This window comes from Rattus norvegicus, chromosome X (genome assembly GCF_021556685.1).
Source record: "Rattus norvegicus strain SHRSP/BbbUtx chromosome X, alternate assembly SHRSP_T2T, whole genome shotgun sequence".
Lineage (NCBI taxonomy): Eukaryota > Metazoa > Chordata > Mammalia > Rodentia > Muridae > Rattus > Rattus norvegicus.
Genome location: NC_141554.1, coordinates 79355258 through 79376687, shown reverse-complemented (window position 1 = coordinate 79376687; position 21430 = coordinate 79355258). Strand labels below are relative to the sequence as shown.

Below are 21430 nucleotides of genomic sequence, written 5' to 3'. Positions count from 1 at the left end.
ACAGGCTATGGTTTTATCAAAGATGGGGAAGAGGCTGAGGTCATGTTGGACAAGTAAACATCGTGGTCACACAGAGATGCACAGGAATAATGTTAGTGTTCTAAACTTTGGGAAGTTGACTATGGGAAATTGAAACTGTACTCCACAGGAAGGGGGGACTATTCAAACTGGAGTTTATTGACAGGAGGAGACGGGGTTTAATGAAGGCTGCCACTGAGTCATGTTCTAGTTCTCTCCCAAATCATGGGCAGTTGTCCTAATGCAGGTTTGCTCTGAAGAAGAGTTTGTGTGGAGGTTGCTGTTCCCTCACATGACAGACAGCTACTTTCTTGCATGCAATTGCTCTGTACTTTGTTGATGGACATGTCCCAAGGGACGTGTATAGCTTAGTAACTTTTAGAACTCAGGGTTTAAAAATCCTAGCTAACAACACCAATAACAGGAAAGACTGTTTTGGCCCTTAAATAAGCTGGTTCTTGTGAATAAGCAGAGTGACCACTAGATAGAGCTCTAGGGCTTCCTGAGATGACCAGGAATAGACAATTTGTCATGCATGTACTGACCTTGCTCTGTCTCTCTTTAATCTTCTAATATTCAACCTTAGCTTTAAACATCTCCTTGTGGCTTTAAAGACCCTGAGGGCCTTGTCTAATAAACTGAAGGAAGGCTGTACAATTCCTTTAAGCTTATCTACTATCTTGAAACATTTGACTTGTAAAATGTGCAGCCAAGCTTTCTGATGTGCAGTCACATAGGTGTACTTCTACATGGTTTCAACTGGCCTAGTTTGAAAGTAAGCAGGGTTCTTGAGAGCATGCCTGTATTATCTCACACAAAGGGTTATAGTTATTAACTTTGATAATGACCCTTTTCAAAATTCATAGACAACATAACATAGATAACATAGATAACATAGTCTTGGCATATCCTTCCCCATCAATTTCTACTTCAGTGTCCTGCTGGGGCCAGAGGAGATGCATCACAGAGCAGGCACTACAGTCTAGCCTGGCCTAACTAACCATAGACGAGCAGAGCCTTGGGAACCCACAAATGAAGACTTCTCAAGGGTACCACCTACAACTAAAATTTAGAGGTCATGGAATAGTATAGAAGAATCTATTAAGGCACAAAAGACATCTCTCTCACAACTGAACATCATGTGACCGAGTCATGGAGACTTGGATATAACAGACATCAAAGCATTTTCATAAATTACAACTAGATAGATCTAACTGTAAGTAGCAGTTATACCTTGACATGGCATGAAGGGGCAGACATCCATGATCTGAGAGTGTGTATAAACCCCAAATTTTGTTACAACTGAAAATAAGGATTGTTTTTCTATTACTAGTGACAGTCAAATTTAGACCAGACCCATTTCATGGGTGTAACATGAGCTGCAATGTTCACCCAGAAGGTATTTCTCAAGGCCAGTAGACTTCCCCAGTGCAGTCATAGATGAGGTTCAGTTTCAGCACGCTGTCCAGTCTGAGGCATGTCTCAGTTAGGGCATCCTCTGAGAACAGAAACACTGCCAGCATTCAGAGGTGAAACGATTTTATGACAGAACCATATGCATCTCTTTAGTCAGGCTAGACAAACCTTGAAAGGAAATAACACATAGTTGTGAGGCACTATATGGGAGCCAAGAATCGAACCCAGGTCCTCTGGAAGATCAGCCAGTGCTCTCAAACACTGACCCATCTCTCTAGGCACCTGCTTCCCTTTTTAAATTATTTCTTTTATTTTGAGATTACAATAGAATTGTATAATTTCCCATATACATGTATGTGTTAAACTTTAATAGTATGGGAAGAAGACCTAATATAAAATTTCATTTCATTTTTATCAGATAATATAACTGCAAGAAATGATTCTATGACACAAAGCAAAACTTTAGGCAACATAAGCATGCTAATGAGAGAATACCACCAGAAAGCTGCAGTGAACTTGCCAGTAGCTTTTATAATATACATTTTGCCCAGTACTCATTGGATCCCCTGATTATATTCCATTGCTTGACATGAATTTTTGGTGATTACATCTATACTTGGGCAATAGGCTTTGTGTATATGCAGCAATATTCTTTCAAAATGGCTATTTTAAAGCTCAATGCTAGTTAACTGGAATTCTGTAATGGACTTTGCTTAAAATTCATTAATAATTCTCTTAGGACCTGCAGATGTACCTCTGATAGCACCATCTGGTAATCTGCCACCAATATACCTTCCCCCTGGTTACATATCTCAAGTGGACTAATGTCAATTTTCTTTGGTGGTTAGCTCTTTACTATCTTTTAATATTTTTACTATGTCACTGTATGATAATAGACTTTCTGAAACATGTATTTATTTACTATTACTATTTCTTTAAATTTCGCCTTTAACTAAACCTTTAACTGAAATTATTTCAAATGAATGACTTCAACCAAATGTCCCTTAGATTGCACCATACATGATTCCTAATTGTTTAGCAAACTTATCTTCCATTGCTTTATAGACTCTGTTAATCCACCTTAAGAAATAACATAACACAGACAGCAATGGCTTCTGGTAATGTATAGTCTTGAGTCCTTAAAAGTAATTACAATTTTCAACCAAGTAGTATTTTATTATTAAAGGTCTGAGAAAACTTATTTTAAGAATCCATAAATAATATTTCTTGTGCTCTTAAAATGGGGAGGCAGATAACCCCCCATTATGATTTAAAAAATATTCAATGGCTGTGGAACTACAATACTTGGGAAGACGTCTTGTTATTCTTCCTCCTAGCCTTTGTGTTCATGGCTTGGGAGTTTTGCATAGTGCATAATCCTGCAGTTGCATATCAACATTTAATTCAAAACAGAATGGCTTGTAAGAAAATATCTAGTGCAAGTAAGTGCACACGTGCCTGCAATCAGCAATTTCACCTCAAAAATTGGTCAGTCAGATATTTCTACAAATTTTTAATGACATAATAGGATATGCATAATATTCTCTGCAAGGTTGTTTATAAGCACAAAAATATTTGAAATCATATATAATACCTACATGTGAGTGACTATATGATATATGGAGATGGTGGAGGATTAGAAAACCACTGTATTTGCTCATTTTTTCTGTACTTATCAGTATATTCTAAACACATATACATAAAACATATATATAAATACCAAATACTTGTACTGAAGCAAAGTAAGAAAAACTTTTTTTTTTTTTTTTGGTTCTTTTTTTCGGAGCTGGGGACCGAACCCAGGGCCTTGCGCTTCCTAGGTAAGCGCTCTACCACTGTGCTAAATCCCCAGCCCCAAGAAAAACTTTTAAAGTCAACTGTGATTTATCAGTGTTCTTTGGATGGTTAGGTGAAAGAACGTGAGAGAATGAGATGACTACTAAACTTTATTGCATTTATTTTCTCTCTTAGAGACCTATCCTCACAGAAGACTGAATCATAGCCTGTTTGGTGAAAGGACTGTAACGATTGGAGTATATTCAAGAAAGAAACAAGAGATCACCAATTTGGTGAACACAAGACTAGCTCCACGTTTAGTGACACCCCTTTGATTCTGAACAAAGTCATTGACATATCTGCTCCTTCTGGTACACTCTGTCCTTACACTGTGGATACTGCTCCAAGCACTAACACTGATACCAGTCCTCTGGACACTTACTCTCTGAATACTGTCTTAAACGCTTGCACTACTGACAGCACTCCAAGAAACATGGCTGACAATATTCCAGACACTAACACTACTGACAGAAACATGAGTTCTTCTGGTCGCGCCCCAAGTATTCCTACTTTAAATGCTGGTTTTTACACTGACATCAATAGCAAAATCATAGGCCCTTCCATAAGTACTTACAATGTAGTCACCACTGATGAAACTCACGAACCACCAGATACTAAGAGTATTCCGAGCTATACTTCTGAGAGTGCTTGCAATGCTCTCATCACTGAAAATGCTCAGACCTGCTCCTCAATTAAAGATGGTCTCAGACCATCTGGTGCAGCAACCACTTCTGAAGAAAATCGTGGAGAGACAGAGACTAACATGGGAGCTGGAGTCAATAAGCAGATATCAGGTGAAAAGCAAAAGAAGAGACAGTCATCAAATGCATCACTGAGAGGTAAATCAGGAAGCCCAATTTGTTGCCAATGAGGATGCAAGCCAAATAATTTGCACACTTGGTTCATTTTTAAATAAATTTCTATTAAACGTAATTGTTTATTTAGTCTCTCTGTGTAAGTGAATGAGGAAAATCAGAGGGCAACTTCTGGGAGTTTGTTCTCCTTTGAAAGATGCAGGCCCCTGATTCAAACTCAGGTTACAGTGCTTGGTGGGAAGCACATTTACACCCAATGTCAACTTTCCAGACAATTCAAAATATTAGAGTGACATTCTCTGCTTCTGTTTCCTCTGTAACCCATTAAGCCGTACCTCCGGGTTTCTAATTTATTATTAATTGGCAAATAATAAGCCTAAACTCATGAAGTGACATGAAACATTTTGACACATACTTATATATGGAATATATAAATATGATGTGGAATTATTAAATGAAGCTAAAACAATCATCTCACTTATCAATTTGGACTATTTTTTACGTTGAAACATATGAAATGTCTGTCTCCAGTATTGAAATATACCTTATAATGACTACCTCACCCTGCTGCTCAAGAGCTCCCAGAACCTCTTCCTCCTATATGAAGTTTACTCCCTTGGATAAGCAATTCCTCCCTGCTCCTATGCCATGATTATTATGCGTCTTTCAACTTCATTAAATTCTTCTTACAAGTGAGATCATGACATATTTGTTTTTCTAAGCCTGGCTTATTTCATTTAGTATAATGTCCTTCAGGTTTTATATGTAGCAAATGAAAGGACACTTAGTGCACTCTTAAAGTCCAAATATCATAGGTAAAGTCATACCGAGGCTGCCTTTTAAAACCATGAGGAATGTTAGGATCAATGTCAGTGCTAGAGTGCTTGTATAGTATGCCAAAGGCCATGAACTAGATTCCTACCAACACACACACACACACAACTATACATATTAAATAAAGAAATATGCCCTTGGACCCTTTCTAGTTGTCTTCTAATGAATAATTATACATTTCAATCCTACATAATTTGTCTGATTTTATTTAAATTCAGAAGTTTTGTAAATATCCTATTAGAGTTTATATTAATATAAATCTTAGTTGGGTCTTACTACTTCTCATAGTAATGATATATTTATAATGTGAACTAACTCTATTCTCTTGTTGTCAATGTATTATTTTGTTTGAGGTGTTTTTTTCTTACTTTTAGGACACAATACAAAATATGGAACAAAGCCATGTTGTTTAAACATTGAAAGACCCGTGGTAAGTAACAAAACTGAAAATTTAATGCTCCCCCAACTTTTCTATCTAAACCCTCCAAAATCACTGCTATTTTTCTCTAGAGTGTTTACTACGTTAATATTTTCATAATCTTCTGGAGTGATACATTAACATCCAATGTGGTATCATTAAAGATAGGAATGGTGGCTAACTATTAATGAGTATTTAAGCACATAATATGGGAATTGAACCTAGTCTCAAACAACTAAAGAAAAGTTTGCATTCAAGAGTACATATTATGATTTTGAAGTATACTTCTTGTATTTCTACATTTTAGGTTTCTAATATTCAAACACGATCGGCTACAGTTTCATGGACTCTGAACAATACTGAAAAATATGATATTAATCTTCCTATGACATTTGAATTGGCACTGTCCAGCAGTGGTAAAAACAGAATCTATAAACACATTTATACGTAAGTCTTTTTAATTGTTTCATATTAATTAATTCAAATGTACAATAGAAACATATAGTCATTGTGCCCCAAGTTATACATAGGATGACTTCTTCATATTCTCCTAAATTCTTTTTGAGTGGGGCAAGTTCTTAGTAGTAGGTTACCAAACCAATCCACAAATCACGATAAGGTCAAACTATGTTTTGACAATATCTGCTCACCAGCCAGCCAGTGCTGGTGCTCACCTTTAATGTTAGCACTAAAGAGGTAGAGGCAGGCTGATCCCAGAGTTCAAGGCCAGCATGGTCTATAGAGTGAGGACCAGGACAGCCAGGGCTATACTCAAGAGAAACCATAACTTGAAAACCTAGATGGATGGATGGATGGATGGATGGATGGATGGATGGATGGATAAATACAAATTTATTTTGACACTTTTTCTTCTTTAGTCAGAGACTTGATAAGAAAATGTGATTTTATTTGAAAAAGAGAAAAAAAGAAAAATGTGACATTATGTAAAGTTTTATTTCTTTGATAATTAGCACTTAAAGGTGTGCAATTTAATAATCCCAAAGTACAGTCATCTGTGCTGCATAGCAGAGATGCGGATATGCAAACTTGGCTTGCATCGAAATCTTTCTGTATGACATGTACTTGACAAGCACCACTATCTTAAAAAGATATAACGTAGCTCTCAGTACTGAGAGAGGAAGGACGGTGAAGAGGAGGAGCTACAGCAGAAGGAGGAGATTGCCTGTTTGCTTCCTCCTTGATTACCGTTAGCTTTTGAGTAGCCTTTGCTTAAAACTATCAATACCTTCCATTTTAGAGGGGGCTTTATGGGATCTGGAGGTAGAACAAATTCCTTGGTGTCTGCTCAGGAAGACAAAGGGAATATAATCCCTCTGTTCATGTGACAGACAGGATCTCACCCAGAAAGTGCCTCATAAAATGAATGAATGAACTGTGCGAGAAGTGTGTTCTTCAAAGCATTTGCTATCTGCACTCTAAATTAACTACTAAAAGCAGATCTGTACTAGTATCGTTAAATATATTCAGTAGTACAATACAAATTGACTGCTTTGAATGAGTAACATCATTGCTGGTTTGTAGTATTAAAATTTAATGAATGAAGGGACAAGACAAACTGAGAACTTGTGGGAGCTGCCTTCCTGATGACTACTTTGTTCAGCTCCTTCAGCTTCCTCTGGGTGCAGGTGTGCACATGGGCAGATGACTGGTTTTGCAGATGTGTATCCGCACCAACCGAACTTAAGTAGCTGCCTTAGAGACCCAGAGCAGCTCTGTTGTGTGTCCACTAGATGGTGGAAAAAACCACATACCTCCCAGATCATACCATCCCCCAAAAACTTGATATGCTCCTAAATGGAGGCTACAGCCTACAAACAATACTATATTGCTCAAATATAAAGGGGTTTAAAGTGATAAAAACTTCAGGAATTCTTGTGGTTCTTTATCAGTTATTCAGTTACTATGAGACTAGGACTGGTTACTTTGCTGTTAAACATATGTGAGATCCCATATAAACAAACGTTGTCTTCACAGTGGTGATGGCGTTACTGTGGTCCTACATGATCTACAGCCTTGCACGGTCTACTTCTTAAGGTAGGAACTGTGTCCCACACAACCTACCAGCAGCCTGTAGCCATCCAAGACTCCTTAATCTATATGAATTTAGTACTTAGAATTCCTGAAGGCAGCCTAGCTACTTATTTGCTAGCAAAGTGCCCATAAGTACTCAGATAAGCTACCATAGTTTAAACTCATAAGGCTAGCAAAGAAAGTAAGGAAGAAAAACCAAGAAAGTAGAAAGCAAGTGAGTAGTTGCGAAGAAAAAGGGGATCAGTGAGCATGGGAAGGGACCAAAGAGCTTTAAGGGGAGGGAGGAGGATGGTCATATATGAGAATGCCATAATGAAAGCCGTTACTATGTATACTCAATAAGTGTCAACAAAAGAACAAAGAATAAGTCTAGAAAAACAAACATACAACTCAGGACCTTACCTCTTACAACAATTTCTGTTCCCCTTTCAGAGTTGCAATCATAAGAGATGGAGAACACAGAAATGTGTCTGAAGTGGTTAGCTTCACAACACCAGGCTGTGAACCAGACCCTCCTCTTGCACCCACACTGATTAGCAGAACCAAGAACAGCCTGAACTTACAATGGAAAGTAAGGATTTTACTGTGAAAAGAATCTCAATGCATATCTTAAACTTAAATCTAAATTGTTATTAAAACAAATATCCTTATACAAAATTTTGCAGTACAAATTCACTGCATAAACATATACTCAATATATGTGCAGGATATATGAGTGCTGTATAACAATAAATGATCACAAATTAATCGTTCTGACCTTTTCAGGGTTGCAATGATAATGGATCCAAAATAAGCCGCTTTCTATTGGAATGGGATGAGGTATGGTCATTTATTATTAAAAAGAAATTGTTTTTCATACAATATACTCTGATTACTGTTTCCTTTCTACCAATTCCAGACACCTGCACTCCAGCCCACCCGTAGGCAAATCCACACCTTTGATTTCTCTTTAGAAAATAGGCCTCTCACAAGACATGGGAATAAAATAATAGAATAAGATACGGTTAAAAATGAAACCACAACAGAACAAAATAACCAGGTGACCACAAGAAATTAGAGCTAAGAAAAAACCAAAGGATCACATATAGACCCAAAGACACACACTTGGGCACACACAGAAGTCTCATAAAGACACAAACTCAGAAACCATAATATATACTTAAAAGACCTGTAGGTAATGCTAGGCAATGAATTATATGCCCCCCCTAAAACATTCCAAATTACCATCGAGTTCATTTTGTGTTGGCCAACTACTGCTGGTCAGAGGACCTGCCCTTATCTCTGGTTTGGACATCCTGTGAGGTTCAATGGGAAGAAACTAACAGTTAACACTGTGGGTTAGGGATGGGGACTTGTGTCCAGTTCCCTCAGTCAAGGGACTTGTGTCCAGTTCCCTCAGTCAATGTTAAGAACCCATGTAGCTTAGACCTGGTACACTGGTATCTTTTAAAAATCACCTGAATTTGAATGGTTAATGCTGTGGTGAACATGTGTTAAGTGTGGTATTTTTAAATTTGGTAATATTTTGTGTGCATTGTCTAGGGCATAGGTGAAGACTTCAAAAGCTGTTACACTGGGCCCAGGAAACAGCACAAGCTCTTTAAACTGAGTCCTTTGACAAAGTATTCCTTCAGATTGGCTGCCAAAAATCACTTCGGCTGCAGGTACACTGAATTATTTGCACCACCGGAAAGGCTATCCTACCATGAGGTCCTAAGAATAATGCTTTCATTTCAACTTGTTGTTCCAGTAATTTCAGTGAAACAGCAGTCTTCTATACGTCGGGAAACACGCCTTCAGCACCTCTGCCACCTAAGTTGAAAGAGGCAGGAGTCTACAGTTTGTCTCTAGAATGGTGTGCCCCAACAAACCCAAACCCTAATGATACCCTTACTTATGTGCTAGAGATGGAGGAAGCAAAGTCTGTAAGTCTCCTTTTCCTTCTTTTTTACTCTATGATCTTCACCTCATCTTTCAATAACTTTTTAGACTTCTCACTTGGAAAACAAACAAACCTTGAGTCCCTGTGTTCAGAGTGGAATCAATGCAGAGACAGTGTTGTGTAGGTCTGCATAGGCCTCCTTGATCCCACAACGAGCTGAATGCAAGAGGTCCATGCTCTATTCAGTCTCTATACAAAGAAGCCTGTTAGCATCTTCAACTCCAGGCCTGTTCTAGGTGACTCTCTGTGGCCACACTTATCTTTAAGCACCTTCAAATTAATTCTCAAGTCCTGGCCTTTCTTATCTAGTTTCCTCATGTGTGAGCAACTACTTCCGTTAGAAATTCCAAATCTGTGTCAAAGAGCTAGTCAATTAGTACGAGTTACTGTGCACATGTTACCAAAGTTTGAATTAAGCTCATAACATTGAGATGAGTTCCGGATTGTAACTAATAGGCTACCTGCTTTCACATGTTCTACCTCATTACTTCCTGAAAAAGTGACCTTTGGAAAACAAAAATTACCTCCATTTTCTATTGAAAAATAGATCTTTCTCTCACAGAATACAGTACACCCAAAACACAGTTTCTCCTCCTCCATTTGTCCCAGCTTTTCCAACCTGTGTCTTCCCCAGATACACACAATCCCATTCCATCAGAAAATGGTAGCCCTCCAAGGATGTCAACTGAATATGGCATATCAAGTTACCATAAGACTAGAGGCAAAACCTCATACTAAGGTGGGATGAGGCAACCCAACAAGAGGAGAAAGGGTCCCAGAAGCAGGCAAAAAGTCAGAGACATCCCCTCACTCCCTCTGTTAGGAGTCTCTCAGAACACCAAGCTAACATCATAACATAGAAGCAGAGGACCTGATGCAGACCACGTTGGGGTTCAAAACCTTTCAGGTGGACAGTAAATTCAAGCTAAGCCTTGAATTTAGTCTTTTTTGATAAATTTACTCTCCTGCATTTTTAGGGATTAGGTTTTAAACCTAAATACAATGGAGAGGACCTCTCTTGCACCGTGAAAAATCTTCAGAGAAATACTACATACAAGTTTCGGGTATGTAGCATGACTTATAAGTTGGTTTTTTCTCTTGAAATGAAACTTTATTTGGCAATTAATTCTTGGAGATTCTCATACACCAGGTACTCCATACATTATTAAACCACACAGTAATTTCCATTGATCAATAAAATGATCTCTTTCACTCAAACAGATTTTTGCCTACAATCTGGAAGGAAGGAGCAACCCCAGTAGAGAAGTAAAATATACTACCCGTCCAGCTAGGCCTGGATGCCCTAATAAACCACACGTAGTGGGAACGATCCATGCCCGCCAAGTGACAATTGGATGGGGTAAATAATGCTTCTCTGTGGAAACTTTGTTCTCTCTATACTAGTATTTACTATTGAGAAAACGTCTTCCTTCACTTTCACTAAGCAAATAGTCTCATTTGCAAGGGAACTACTCTGCCCTACAAGTGAGTTTACTTGTAACCCCTATAATGTCTTTATAATTTAATATAGAATTTCCTATTGATGGCTTAACTATTCACAAGTGAGCAAATTGTTGAAGTTTATATCAGTCTGTGGAAAACCATCATCCAAGTAAGATGTATTTATATCCAAAATAAGGACCATGGATAGAAGTATGTGTAACAGGTGAATGTCAACTTAACCAGAATTTATATTTATACAAATTTATTACCTATAAACAAGGTAAATGTTAATTATTCACTATATGCTTTTTATTTTAGTTCCTTCATCAAAATTTGGAAATGGTTTCTAAATGCTTGATGGTTGATAATGCATGTATATAGATTCTATTATGTTTAGGCATTATTATTATAGAGATAGTAATATAACAATTTTTGAAAAGTTATAATTTATGAGATAAAATTTTTATGAACATTTATGATTGAAAGTATCACTTAAATTTATTTCTTCTGTTAGATTTACCAAAAGATAATGGTGAAATGAAAATTTCAAGTTACAGTTTAGAAGTTTGTGAAAATTCAGATGCTGGTAAGTCAACACAAATTTTAAAAGATTTTATTTTGAAATAATCTTATAATCATGTAGAATTTTTTCAAAATATAATTCACAGGTCCAGTACAAATATTTCACTTGGATTCACCAAATAGAGGTGTCTCGTGTGAACATGGGACAATTACCAGTACAAGAAAATCTAGTTTAATCCACACTTATAAACCAAAACCCAGAACATATTTGGATTCCTTTGGATTTTAATAAGAAATTACTATTTACTGGTCACTTACAATTTTTCTTTAACTATTCTGGAAAGAAATTATTTAACAATTATAAAAATATTATTGGGTTGGGTCTGGAGAGATGCTCAGTGATTAAGAGTACTGACTGCTAATGCAGAGGTCATGTGTTCAATCCCCAAGTCTCACAACCATCTGTAATGTGATCTCGTGTTTCTGAAGACAGTGAGTATACTCAGATACATAAAACAAATAAATCTTTAAAAATACTATTGGATCCACTTATTTCCCAAACTGGTTGTTTCTTAGCATACATATGATATACAGATTGCATATATATATATATATATATATATATATATATATATATATATATATAATTTATACCATGCATACATTAACTATTATGGTGACCTACAACATTTATACATGATTGATGAAGGAATTGAACCAAATTTCTCTTCTTCCTTCAGGGAATCTCTGGAAAATAATCTACAGTGGCACACTGCAGGAATTCCTGTACGATGACCTCCAACCAGGCACCACTTATAAACTTAGGGTCTTTTGCACTTCACCTGCGGGCCAAAGCCGTGTAAGAAACCACAAAGCAAAGTTCTCCAATGGAGAATTGAACTAAAGTGTCCTATCAGTAAATGTTTTCTGACGCTGATCTTGAATTTAGTACAGTAGTAACAACACCTTGTGTTTCTCTCAGCCTTCAGATGTATTGACAATTCAGACACCTGCTCTTCCTCCTGAGTCTTGCAGTTCGCAGCCCTTACATAGTAAAAGCAAGGGAAGGGATGCCAACCTTCTTGGTGAGTAAGGCTTCCTTATATGACTGACAACTGTCCCTAAACTTCCTATCCTGTGACTTTTGATTGGTGCGCATATGTTAATGTTAGCAAGTAGGGTTTCCTGTTAGAACAGAATTGAATAATTCTGAGCACACCAATCATTGGTAATTGACAACCCAACATTTTAATGTCAAAGTCAAGTTATGAAGTTACTTGACACAGTTTTAAAGAGTTGTCTTAACTCACTGTACAATATGTTTTATTGTTTTAAAGAAACACTGCTAAATCCTAGGGACTCCGTATGTAACCAAATGATGGTATTTGTGTTTAGTATTCACAAAACACTGGGTTACATCACTAGTACCAACCTAGATTTGAGGAGAAAAGGGAAACTGAGTAGATTTTACATATTTTGTAGACAATCGTTCTGTTAATGGGAAGTCTGAAGCACCTGTGCGAGGCAAAAAAGCAAAAGGTACTCATCATGACAAAAAGGAGTGCCCCAGCTCTGAAAAGACATGTGCAGTAAGTAAATTGATTTGTGAATACCAATAGTTTCTGGTTAAAAATATAAAACAGAAGTAGAAAAATATACTATGCAGGGATCAGGAAACGTTGATATATACAGAGAAAGGAGTCAGTGGGGCACATCCAGGCCCTGAACATCTAGGCCAACCCACAGATAGACCATTCTATTCCTCAGGGTGACAAAGTTTTTGTCTCAGAGATACCCTTGGCACTGGATGGTAGCATCCCCTTTGGACAATATGAATGCTTCAAGGAGGAGAGGGGAAAGCCTCTCACTGGTTATGGTGGTGACCATTGGTGTAAGGAAACTGCCGTTATCTAGGAGACAGAGTGAATGATGCTATATGTAAGTAGGTATAGAGACTCAGGGTAAATGAACACTGCAGTAGGACCCTGGCAAGTGCCATCTGCCTGCTTAAGGAGAAGGAAGTTTGCCTCTTCCTCTCAGAGAAGGGAAGCAGTTGAGATTCTCATGACATCCCTCATCAATGGGATTCAAACAGTGGGGTGTCTTTGAGGGAGCTACCCTCAATGAACCAATCCAGGGTCCCAGGAATTGGGGTGGAATTGAGCTGGTGGGAAACCTCAAGGGAGTCATCTACTGTCTCTGAGTAATGGTCAGATGTGTGTTTGTCACAAGAAGGGAGTTGTCTGTAGCTAGGAGCAGAGCGTCAGGGATATGGGAGGGAAGGGCTGTCTAGAGCCTGCAGGGTAGAAAACATATCAGACAAGACTGGAGGCAACAGACGAAATAGAGGAGAGGACAGGAAAAAACAACGTAGTAGGGATAGATTGAAGGCTGTGACGCACGACAGGAACAGGCTTTGCCTGAAGTTAGAAACATAAGGTGCCAGCTCTGATAGTTGCCATGAGTTCCTTTAGACAAAGACTACAGGCAGGAGGTAATCAGAGCAGTTGGGCTAGAATGCCTAAGGCCTGCTTGCAAGCACTGAAGAGGTAAAGGTGAAAGGCACTTAGAAAAGAAAGCACCCTTGAGATCGAACAGAGTGAAGTCAGTTTTTGAGGGGTCTGTGAGGTATGAAGGCAGTCAGAGTAAGAGGCCTGGGTTCATCTCCACTAAGAAGAATGTATAGAAATCACTAATTTCCGGATGAAAACAGCATTATTTTTACAAACAGAGAATAATTTTACATATATAAATGTGTACAAATGAAACTAGTCCTCAAAAGTTAAAAGTTCTAAACCTGAGCCTAGGTGATATAAATAACCCTGAAGTGATAAAGGAAATTAATTCTATATATTAAAAACACTCAGGGAGTTGGGGATTTAGCTCAGCGGTAGAGCGCTTGCCTAGCAAGCGCAAAGCCCTGGGTTCGGTCCCCAGCTCCGGAAAATAGAAAAGGAAAAAAAAAAACACTCAGAAATTCCAGGCCCCAAAAGGATTCACTAGAGAATTCTACAAATCATTTAATGATAAATTAACAGTGAGTTTAACAGTCTTCCTTTCCAGAGAATAGACACTAAAATAAAACCAGAAACCAAGGCAAGCAAAATGGCATGTACACGGAGTCTCGACTACTACTCAAGGTTGAAATTCTAGGATCCCTAACACTCAGAGGATTTGCTCCAACCTGAGGAACAGAGCAAGAAGCTCTGTCTTTAAACTTTTACTTCTCTACCGTCAAAACAGGATGAAAGTGAACTTAAAGGCTGGAGGATTATACTTGTGAAGTACGTGTGTGTGTGTGTGTGTGTGTGTGTGTGTGTGTGTGTGTGTGTGTGTGTCACAAAGGAATAGCACCTAAAAGTATAAACACCTCTCCAAACTCAACAGTGAATTGAAACATCGTTAGGAAATGGGTAAAGATTAGTGAGCAAAGAGAATATACAGATGGCAAATGAGTGCAAGAAAAGAGGGTCAGCAACATTGACTATTAGGGAAATGCACCAGGAAACACCTTTCCATCTCTTTCAGACCGCCTAAGCTAAGGAGTAATTAATGGTCCAACGAGTGCTGCCTGAGACATGAGGAAATCGATGTTACCAATGTGTTACCAATGAAAAGTATAGCCCTTCCCAAAGAGAGCACAGTAGCATCTAACGTTTACTTGTAGGACATAAAACTAAATGTAGCTCATACATCCTTCAACAAATGTGTGGTTAAATAAACTATGATACACCTACACTATGACACACTGTTCAGTAATAAAAGTGAATAAATTATTAGTATACACAATTGCTGAAAGCTCTCCACACCATTGGCATAACTGGAAACTGAGCCTGCATCGAAGTTTATCTGTAGCACTTTTTAATTTATATACTATTCTGAAAATGTCAAAATTGTAGTAATGATGGCTAACAATTAGTGGTTTCCAGAGGTGAGGAGATGGACAGTATAGGAATATTCTGTGGCTATAAGAGAAAGACACAGGAACCTGTAAGGAAAACTTCTTAAAATTGAGGATTGGGGATTTAGTACAGTGGTAGAGCGCTTGCCTAGCAAGCGCAAGGCCCTGGGTTCGGTCCCCAGCTCTGAAAAAAAGAAAAAAAATTGAAGTAGTCCTAGTCACTGGATAAAACTTAAATACTCACACAAGGGAGTGCACACAATTCTGACTAACACGAGTGGGTTTTATCAATGGCGATTTCCTGGTTGTGGTGTTGGTCTATACATATTGAAAACATTGTCTCCAGAAGAAAATAGGTACAGAATATATATATATATATATATATATATATATATATATATATATATATATAAAACTATAATGTCAAACAACATGATAATGAATGCTTTCCCAAGGAAACTGAAATTGATTAACTGGATGGTATCGAAACAGAGATAGAAACTCAAGCATGAAGACTAATAGTGAACAGCTTAGTGTAGTGGTAGGTGACATTTTAGAGGTATAGTTTTCCAAAAATATCCACATCAACACCCTCAACTTTCTTTCCCTGGTGTGCTCACTTCTCATTCCTAAAAATGCAGCTTGCGAGTCTCACCTTTTATTCCTGCAGCATAGAAACAAAAGGTTAGAATATGAGTCTAAGACTCATGGTTTCCCTATGCCACAAAATGGTCCATGCACAGAAAATGGTTGAAGTGAATTGCTAACAAAGCATGTGTTTTTCAGGCTGTAAATATAGTTGGGGTTGGAATGTTTGGAGGAACTGCAAAAGTGACAACACCTGGAACGGTACCAGCAATGGTTCCAATGTTACAAGAAGTTGAAAACAAAGTGCCTGCCAAGCAGTCATCAACTTGCATAGCTATCCGGTGGGAGGAGCCAGACTGCCATGGCTCTCAGATCACTGGATATAACATTGAATATGGAGATAAAAAAATCGTGACTGTCAAAAGGGTAACCGAGTATGTTCTGAAAAATCTACAACCTAATACTACATACCGGTAAGTCACTATATCTTATTTTGGGTACATGAAGAGAGTGTTGAGAATTTTGAACACATACACATTTGTGTATTTCATACACTTCAGATGCCTTTTGAAAAGAGTTCTACTTAATTGGTGAGAGTTGATAGCAACAAGAGCCCATGTCTGCTTGCCATCAATATTCTCAATAGTAATTACTTCTTGGAAATCTGTCTTGTACTCAGTACCATCATCATTCTAATATAAATAGAGTGGGTTGGCGTATATGAAGAAAATAATTTTATTTACTAAATATCAACTCATACGTTTTACTTTTACCACTAGAATCAGAATTCAAGCTATCAATCATTATGGACTAAGCCCTTTTAGCCCATCAATAAGATGCAAAACCAAACCACTGCCACCAGAGCCTCCACAGCTTAATTGTGTGGTCTACGGACACCAGAGTCTCAGACTCAAATGGGGCACAGTCTCCAGCAAAAAGTCACGTGCGATCTTTATCAGCTACAACTTACTAATGGAAGACCGATCTGGCAGGTAAATACACTTCCCAATTAAAATCTACTGCAGTAGAAAGAAGATTAAACTGTTATATCCTGTCGGGCATGCTAGATCTCTCTTTCTCTGTCTCTGTCTCTCTCTCTGTCTCTGTCTCTCTCTCAATCTCTCTCTGTCTCTGTCTCTCGCTCTGTGTCTCGCTGTCTCTGTCTCTCTGTCTCTGTCTCTGTCTCTGTCTCTCTCTCTCTCACACACACACACACACACACACACACACATGCTACCATATTGATTTCTATTGGCCTTTTTGTTGTTCAATACTGGCTTAATTAGACTTCTCTGGGCTTCAGTGATGACTATAACACTGCCCCCGATCTTTATCTTCTTTCTCTCAGGTTTTCTGTCATTTACCGTGGGACAGATGTGACTCACAAAGTGCAAAAACTGACTGAATATACACAATACAAGTTTAAAATCCAGGCGTGTAATGAAGCCGGGGAAGGACCAGAGTCTGACATCTACACTTTCACTACAACCAAGTCCCCACCAACTGCACTTAAAGGTAAATGGAATACACACAGTAGCCATTTTACTGGTGCTTCTACAGAACATACATTGAATTGAGACGTAATTAGAAAATAGGAGATTAAGAGAGGAGACCCGGTTCAGAAAGACACAGGCTACATGTACTGTCTTATGAAAACTCTTCCTTCTGAACTTTTATATCAATGTGTTTAGGTGACAGTAATTCTTGGTAGAGGCCAGGACACTAGAAATCATAAGGTAGAAGATAGGCTCTCAGGAAGGGGTACTGAGGGCATCAAACACATACTATGGAAGGGGGAAGGTTGGAGGTGGAGACGTCCCAGTAGCATGAGAGAGTAGGAAGCTGGATGAACAGCAAATTAGGAAATTAATCAATTCTAAAAGGGCATGAGAAGGCCATGAGGAAACCTGTTATTTTGTTTGCTGACTAAAAATTAAATCTCATGGCTGGAGGGTTGGATCAGTGGTTAAGAACACTGGGTGCTCTTCCAGAAGACCAGGGTTTGATTCCCAGTGCCTGCCTACTTGGAAGATCACCAGTGTCTTAATTCCAGTTCCAGGGGACCTATTTACCCTTCTGGCCTCCATAGATTCGTGGCACAAAGGTGGTGCAGACATTACCTTTCATGCATACGAAACACCCACACATGTGAAATAAACAGTTTAAAATTTTAAAAATTAAATCTTACAATAAAACTAGAAGTATTTTTTTAAAAATTCACTACTAGGAAAATTCCACAAAAATATGCTTAACTGGGGATTTAAAGGGCAATGTAAGATTCTTGAAGATTTCAGCCCTGGTAGTGGTGGGGCATGCCGTTAATCCCATCACTCTGGGAGCCAGTCTCATCTACAGAGTGAGTTCAAGACTGCCAGGGCTTCACAGAGAATCCATGCCTTGGGAACCATAAAAAATGGTTTAATAAAACTCCCACAATCAGTATTTTTAAATATCTTAGAGATCATCTACTTTCACCATTACACTTTTAAAAGTAAGACATGGAGCTGAAGCAATGTCTCAGACTTTAAAAGCACTTGTTCCTCTTTCAGAGGACCTGGGTTCGATTCCCATACCCACTTGCTGGTTCAAAAATATGCATTCATTATTCCAGTTCCAGGTCATCTCCTGCCCTCTCTGACCTCTGGGAACACCAGCATACACACTGCTACCCATAGATATCTGCAGGCAAACACACATAAAATAGAATTAATGATTCCAATAAAGCTTTAGAAAAAGTGTGAGACATTGAGTCCCACAGATGGGAGACACTCTGAGGAGTAAAGTGCGATATGTATCACACTAACAATGAGTACGAGTCTGCAGTTCTCAGAACCTTGGACTTGAGGATTGCTTTTCCATTTCCCAGTTGGGATGTCTGCTTGATCCTGTCTTTCCTCATGAGTCGACTCATTGTTTATATTTACTCCTTGTGTATTAATGTTTCCCTTCATTTACAACTGTGAGAGGGTGACAGATCCCCTGTAACTGGAGTTACAGACAGTTCTAAGCTGACATATGGATCCTGCGAATTAAACCTCGGTTCTCAGAAAGAGGAGCCAGTGCCTTAACTTTGGACTCATCTCTCTAGGCCCCAAGTTCAACACTGATATGAAATCATTCCTCTTTAGTATCCTGCTAACTGAAACACATTCAATTTAAATAATCGTGCTTAGATGACAATAATGCCTTCTTCTGTTCTGACTACCGTCCCTATATGTTTAAGTTCCTTTTTCTTAAAATATATAGAATAGGGGCTGGAGAGATGGCTCAGCGGTTAAGAGCACTGACTGCTCTTCCAGAGGTCCTGAGTTCAATTCCCAGCAACCACATGGTGGCTCACAACCATCTGTAAAGAGATCCGATGCCCTCTTCTGGTGTATCTGAAGACAGCTACAGTGTACTTATATATAATAAATTAATAAATCTTTAAAAAATATATATATATAGAATAACATCATGAAATAAATTATCCGCTCCTTTCTGTCTCACATAATTGCTGAACCCCTACAATAATGCTTTTATTAATACAAAAACACTTCTAAATGTACAATGTACTATATAAATACAATGCAGATTATTCTAGAATTAAAGAGGCACTATTAAACTTTGTATAACTTAAATAGAAAAGCACTATTAAGTTATAACTTTGTTAAGGATCTTCTACAATTATGGTGCTTCATGGTATAACAAAATTATTTCCAATAATAATTATAGTTTATAGGGTGTGCTAGTACATGCCTTTAAAGTCCGCAAAAGATGGGCAAAGGCAGGTGAATATCTGTGACTTCAAGGCTGGTCTGGTCATCACAGCGAGTTCCTGGCCAGGCACTACAACATAGTGAGACATTCGCTCAAAATACATAAATATCTTTCTAAAGTATGTCTATGTACTTTATATATTAGGTCTAATTGTTATTGTAATGATTGTGTGATTGCATGAGTCTTTTTGCAATGTATTCGAAATCATTTAAGAAAAAAATAGAGCCTTCTAAAATGTAATATTTTCCCCAGCACCCAAAGTACATCCACTGAATAACAACTGTTGTGAGATCAAATGGGAGACTTTGGAACCAATTAAAGGTGATCCCATTGTGTACTGTCTTCAAGTCAATACCGGAAAAAAGGCTCATCAGGTATATTGTCTCAAATTTAGTCTTTAACATTTTGCCAGGCATGGCAGTACTTTTCTTTATCCTCAGCACTTGTTGCGTATAGGCAGGAGGATACAGACAGCTTTTCTTGACTACCTAGCAAGTCTGAAGGTAGAGACCTTGCCTTAATAAAATGCCAGGTTGCTGGAGGACCTGCCTTTGATCCGAGGATTTGAGAGGCAGAGGCAGGTGGACCTTGGATTTGAGGCCAGCCTGGCCTAAGGAGTGAGGAGTTATAGGATAATCAGGATTAAGAAATTGAATTATAGTTCTATGTCCGGTTGAGGGTTGCCCTTTTGGCAGAGAGTAAGTCATTTCTAAAGGTGTTCAACTAAATCTTATCCCAAATTCCATCTCATCCATAAAATGTATGTCTTTATTTGGAGACAACTAACTTACTTATTTCATTGAATTATGCAGTATCTCTTGCTTGATTCCTACTAGCCTTAACCCATGGTTCACATATATAATGTATTTAAGCTTTAAAAGTTGTAGGGTTTGCTCTGCTTTGTTGAATAAAATTATCTAAGCAATATTGAATCCCCTCCGAACATTAGAAATATTGAGTTAAATTTTTCTTTATAATGAACATATTCATGATATAATTTTCATTTTGCTTGTTATAAAATTCTATCTACTTTGAATTGAAAAGGAAACCATAATTTTCATTTGATCCTTTTTCCCTAGATTTACAAAGGACCGAACACTTCCTTTTCCTTTTCAAACTATGATGCAAATTCACGCTACCGCTTCAAGGTCTGTGCAGGACGCCAATATGAAACCTCCAATGGTCTCCAAGAGCTGTGGGGGCCATATAGCCCCAGTGCTCTGTTCTCGACCTATAAGCATCACTCAGGGCATGGCAAAGGCAGTGGGGGTAAAGGAAAAGGCAACCACAGTGAGAAAGGGGAAAAGTGCAAGGTAGGGTTTGCACTTATTGCTGTTTTGTGTGCTGTTGCAATTCAGTTCTTCTCATTCATCTAGTCTATGATTAGGAAAAAAGAAAGCAAACTATATCACATTTAGAAATCTTAGAGACATCTTAATGCTCACGTGTATACTTAATGCTTATAGTTAGAAAGTAGATACATCTCAATGATTAATCATATACTTAATGCTTATTGATGCAAAGTAGTAGCAGAAAACAAACAAAACAGAAACCAAAATATTTTTAAAAAAGCACAAAAACCGCTATATTCACTTTACAAGCTTTTATGACAGTAGAGAGATTTCTAAGGAAACATGTACCTTCAATTTTACCATTTCCATTGTTCTCTCAACAAACATTGCCTTGTTATATAAAACTCAGTTATTTGTGGAAAACACTTTCTGCCTTCATTTTCAAGTTAATATTTTCAAAGAAAATTAGGACTATGAAATGACAACACTATTTTGAAACTATTTTAGAACAAAATAAGAAAGATCACTTCAATCTGTCCTGTTAACGCCCACATGAAGTAATAAAAATGTATCTACCAAACTTCTTGTGTATGC

The 21430-nt window shown here is 38.0% G+C and overlaps 1 protein-coding gene across 1 annotated transcript; it reads left to right on the top strand.

Annotated features, from left to right (window-relative positions):
* Positions 1-3703: 3703 nt before the first annotated feature.
* Positions 3704-20920, top strand: LOC120099143 (fibronectin type III domain containing protein 3C1-like). Its single transcript, XM_087601112.1, has 19 exons — positions 3704-4109; positions 5294-5349; positions 5645-5784; positions 7333-7392; positions 7822-7960; positions 8155-8208; positions 8932-9053; positions 9140-9314; positions 10309-10395; positions 10553-10691; positions 11289-11360; positions 12037-12155; positions 12279-12381; positions 12779-12885; positions 15984-16258; positions 16565-16777; positions 17134-17300; positions 19797-19918; positions 20624-20920. Exons 1-19 carry the CDS (start codon positions 3704-3706, stop codon positions 20918-20920), a joined length of 2853 nt encoding a protein of 950 aa, XP_087457238.1.
* Positions 20921-21430: the final 510 nt, after the last annotated feature.

Excerpts from the sequence above, each read along its gene's own strand:
- LOC120099143 (XM_087601112.1), top strand. The coding sequence starts at position 3,704 with ATGGCTGACAATATTCCAGACACTAACACTACTGACAGAAACATGAGT. Across the intron at positions 12,156-12,278 it reads CACCTGCGGGCCAAAGCCGT|CCTTCAGATGTATTGACAAT; the intron begins GTAAGAAACCAC and ends TGTTTCTCTCAG. Across the intron at positions 16,259-16,564 it reads CAACCTAATACTACATACCG|AATCAGAATTCAAGCTATCA; the intron begins GTAAGTCACTAT and ends TTTTACCACTAG.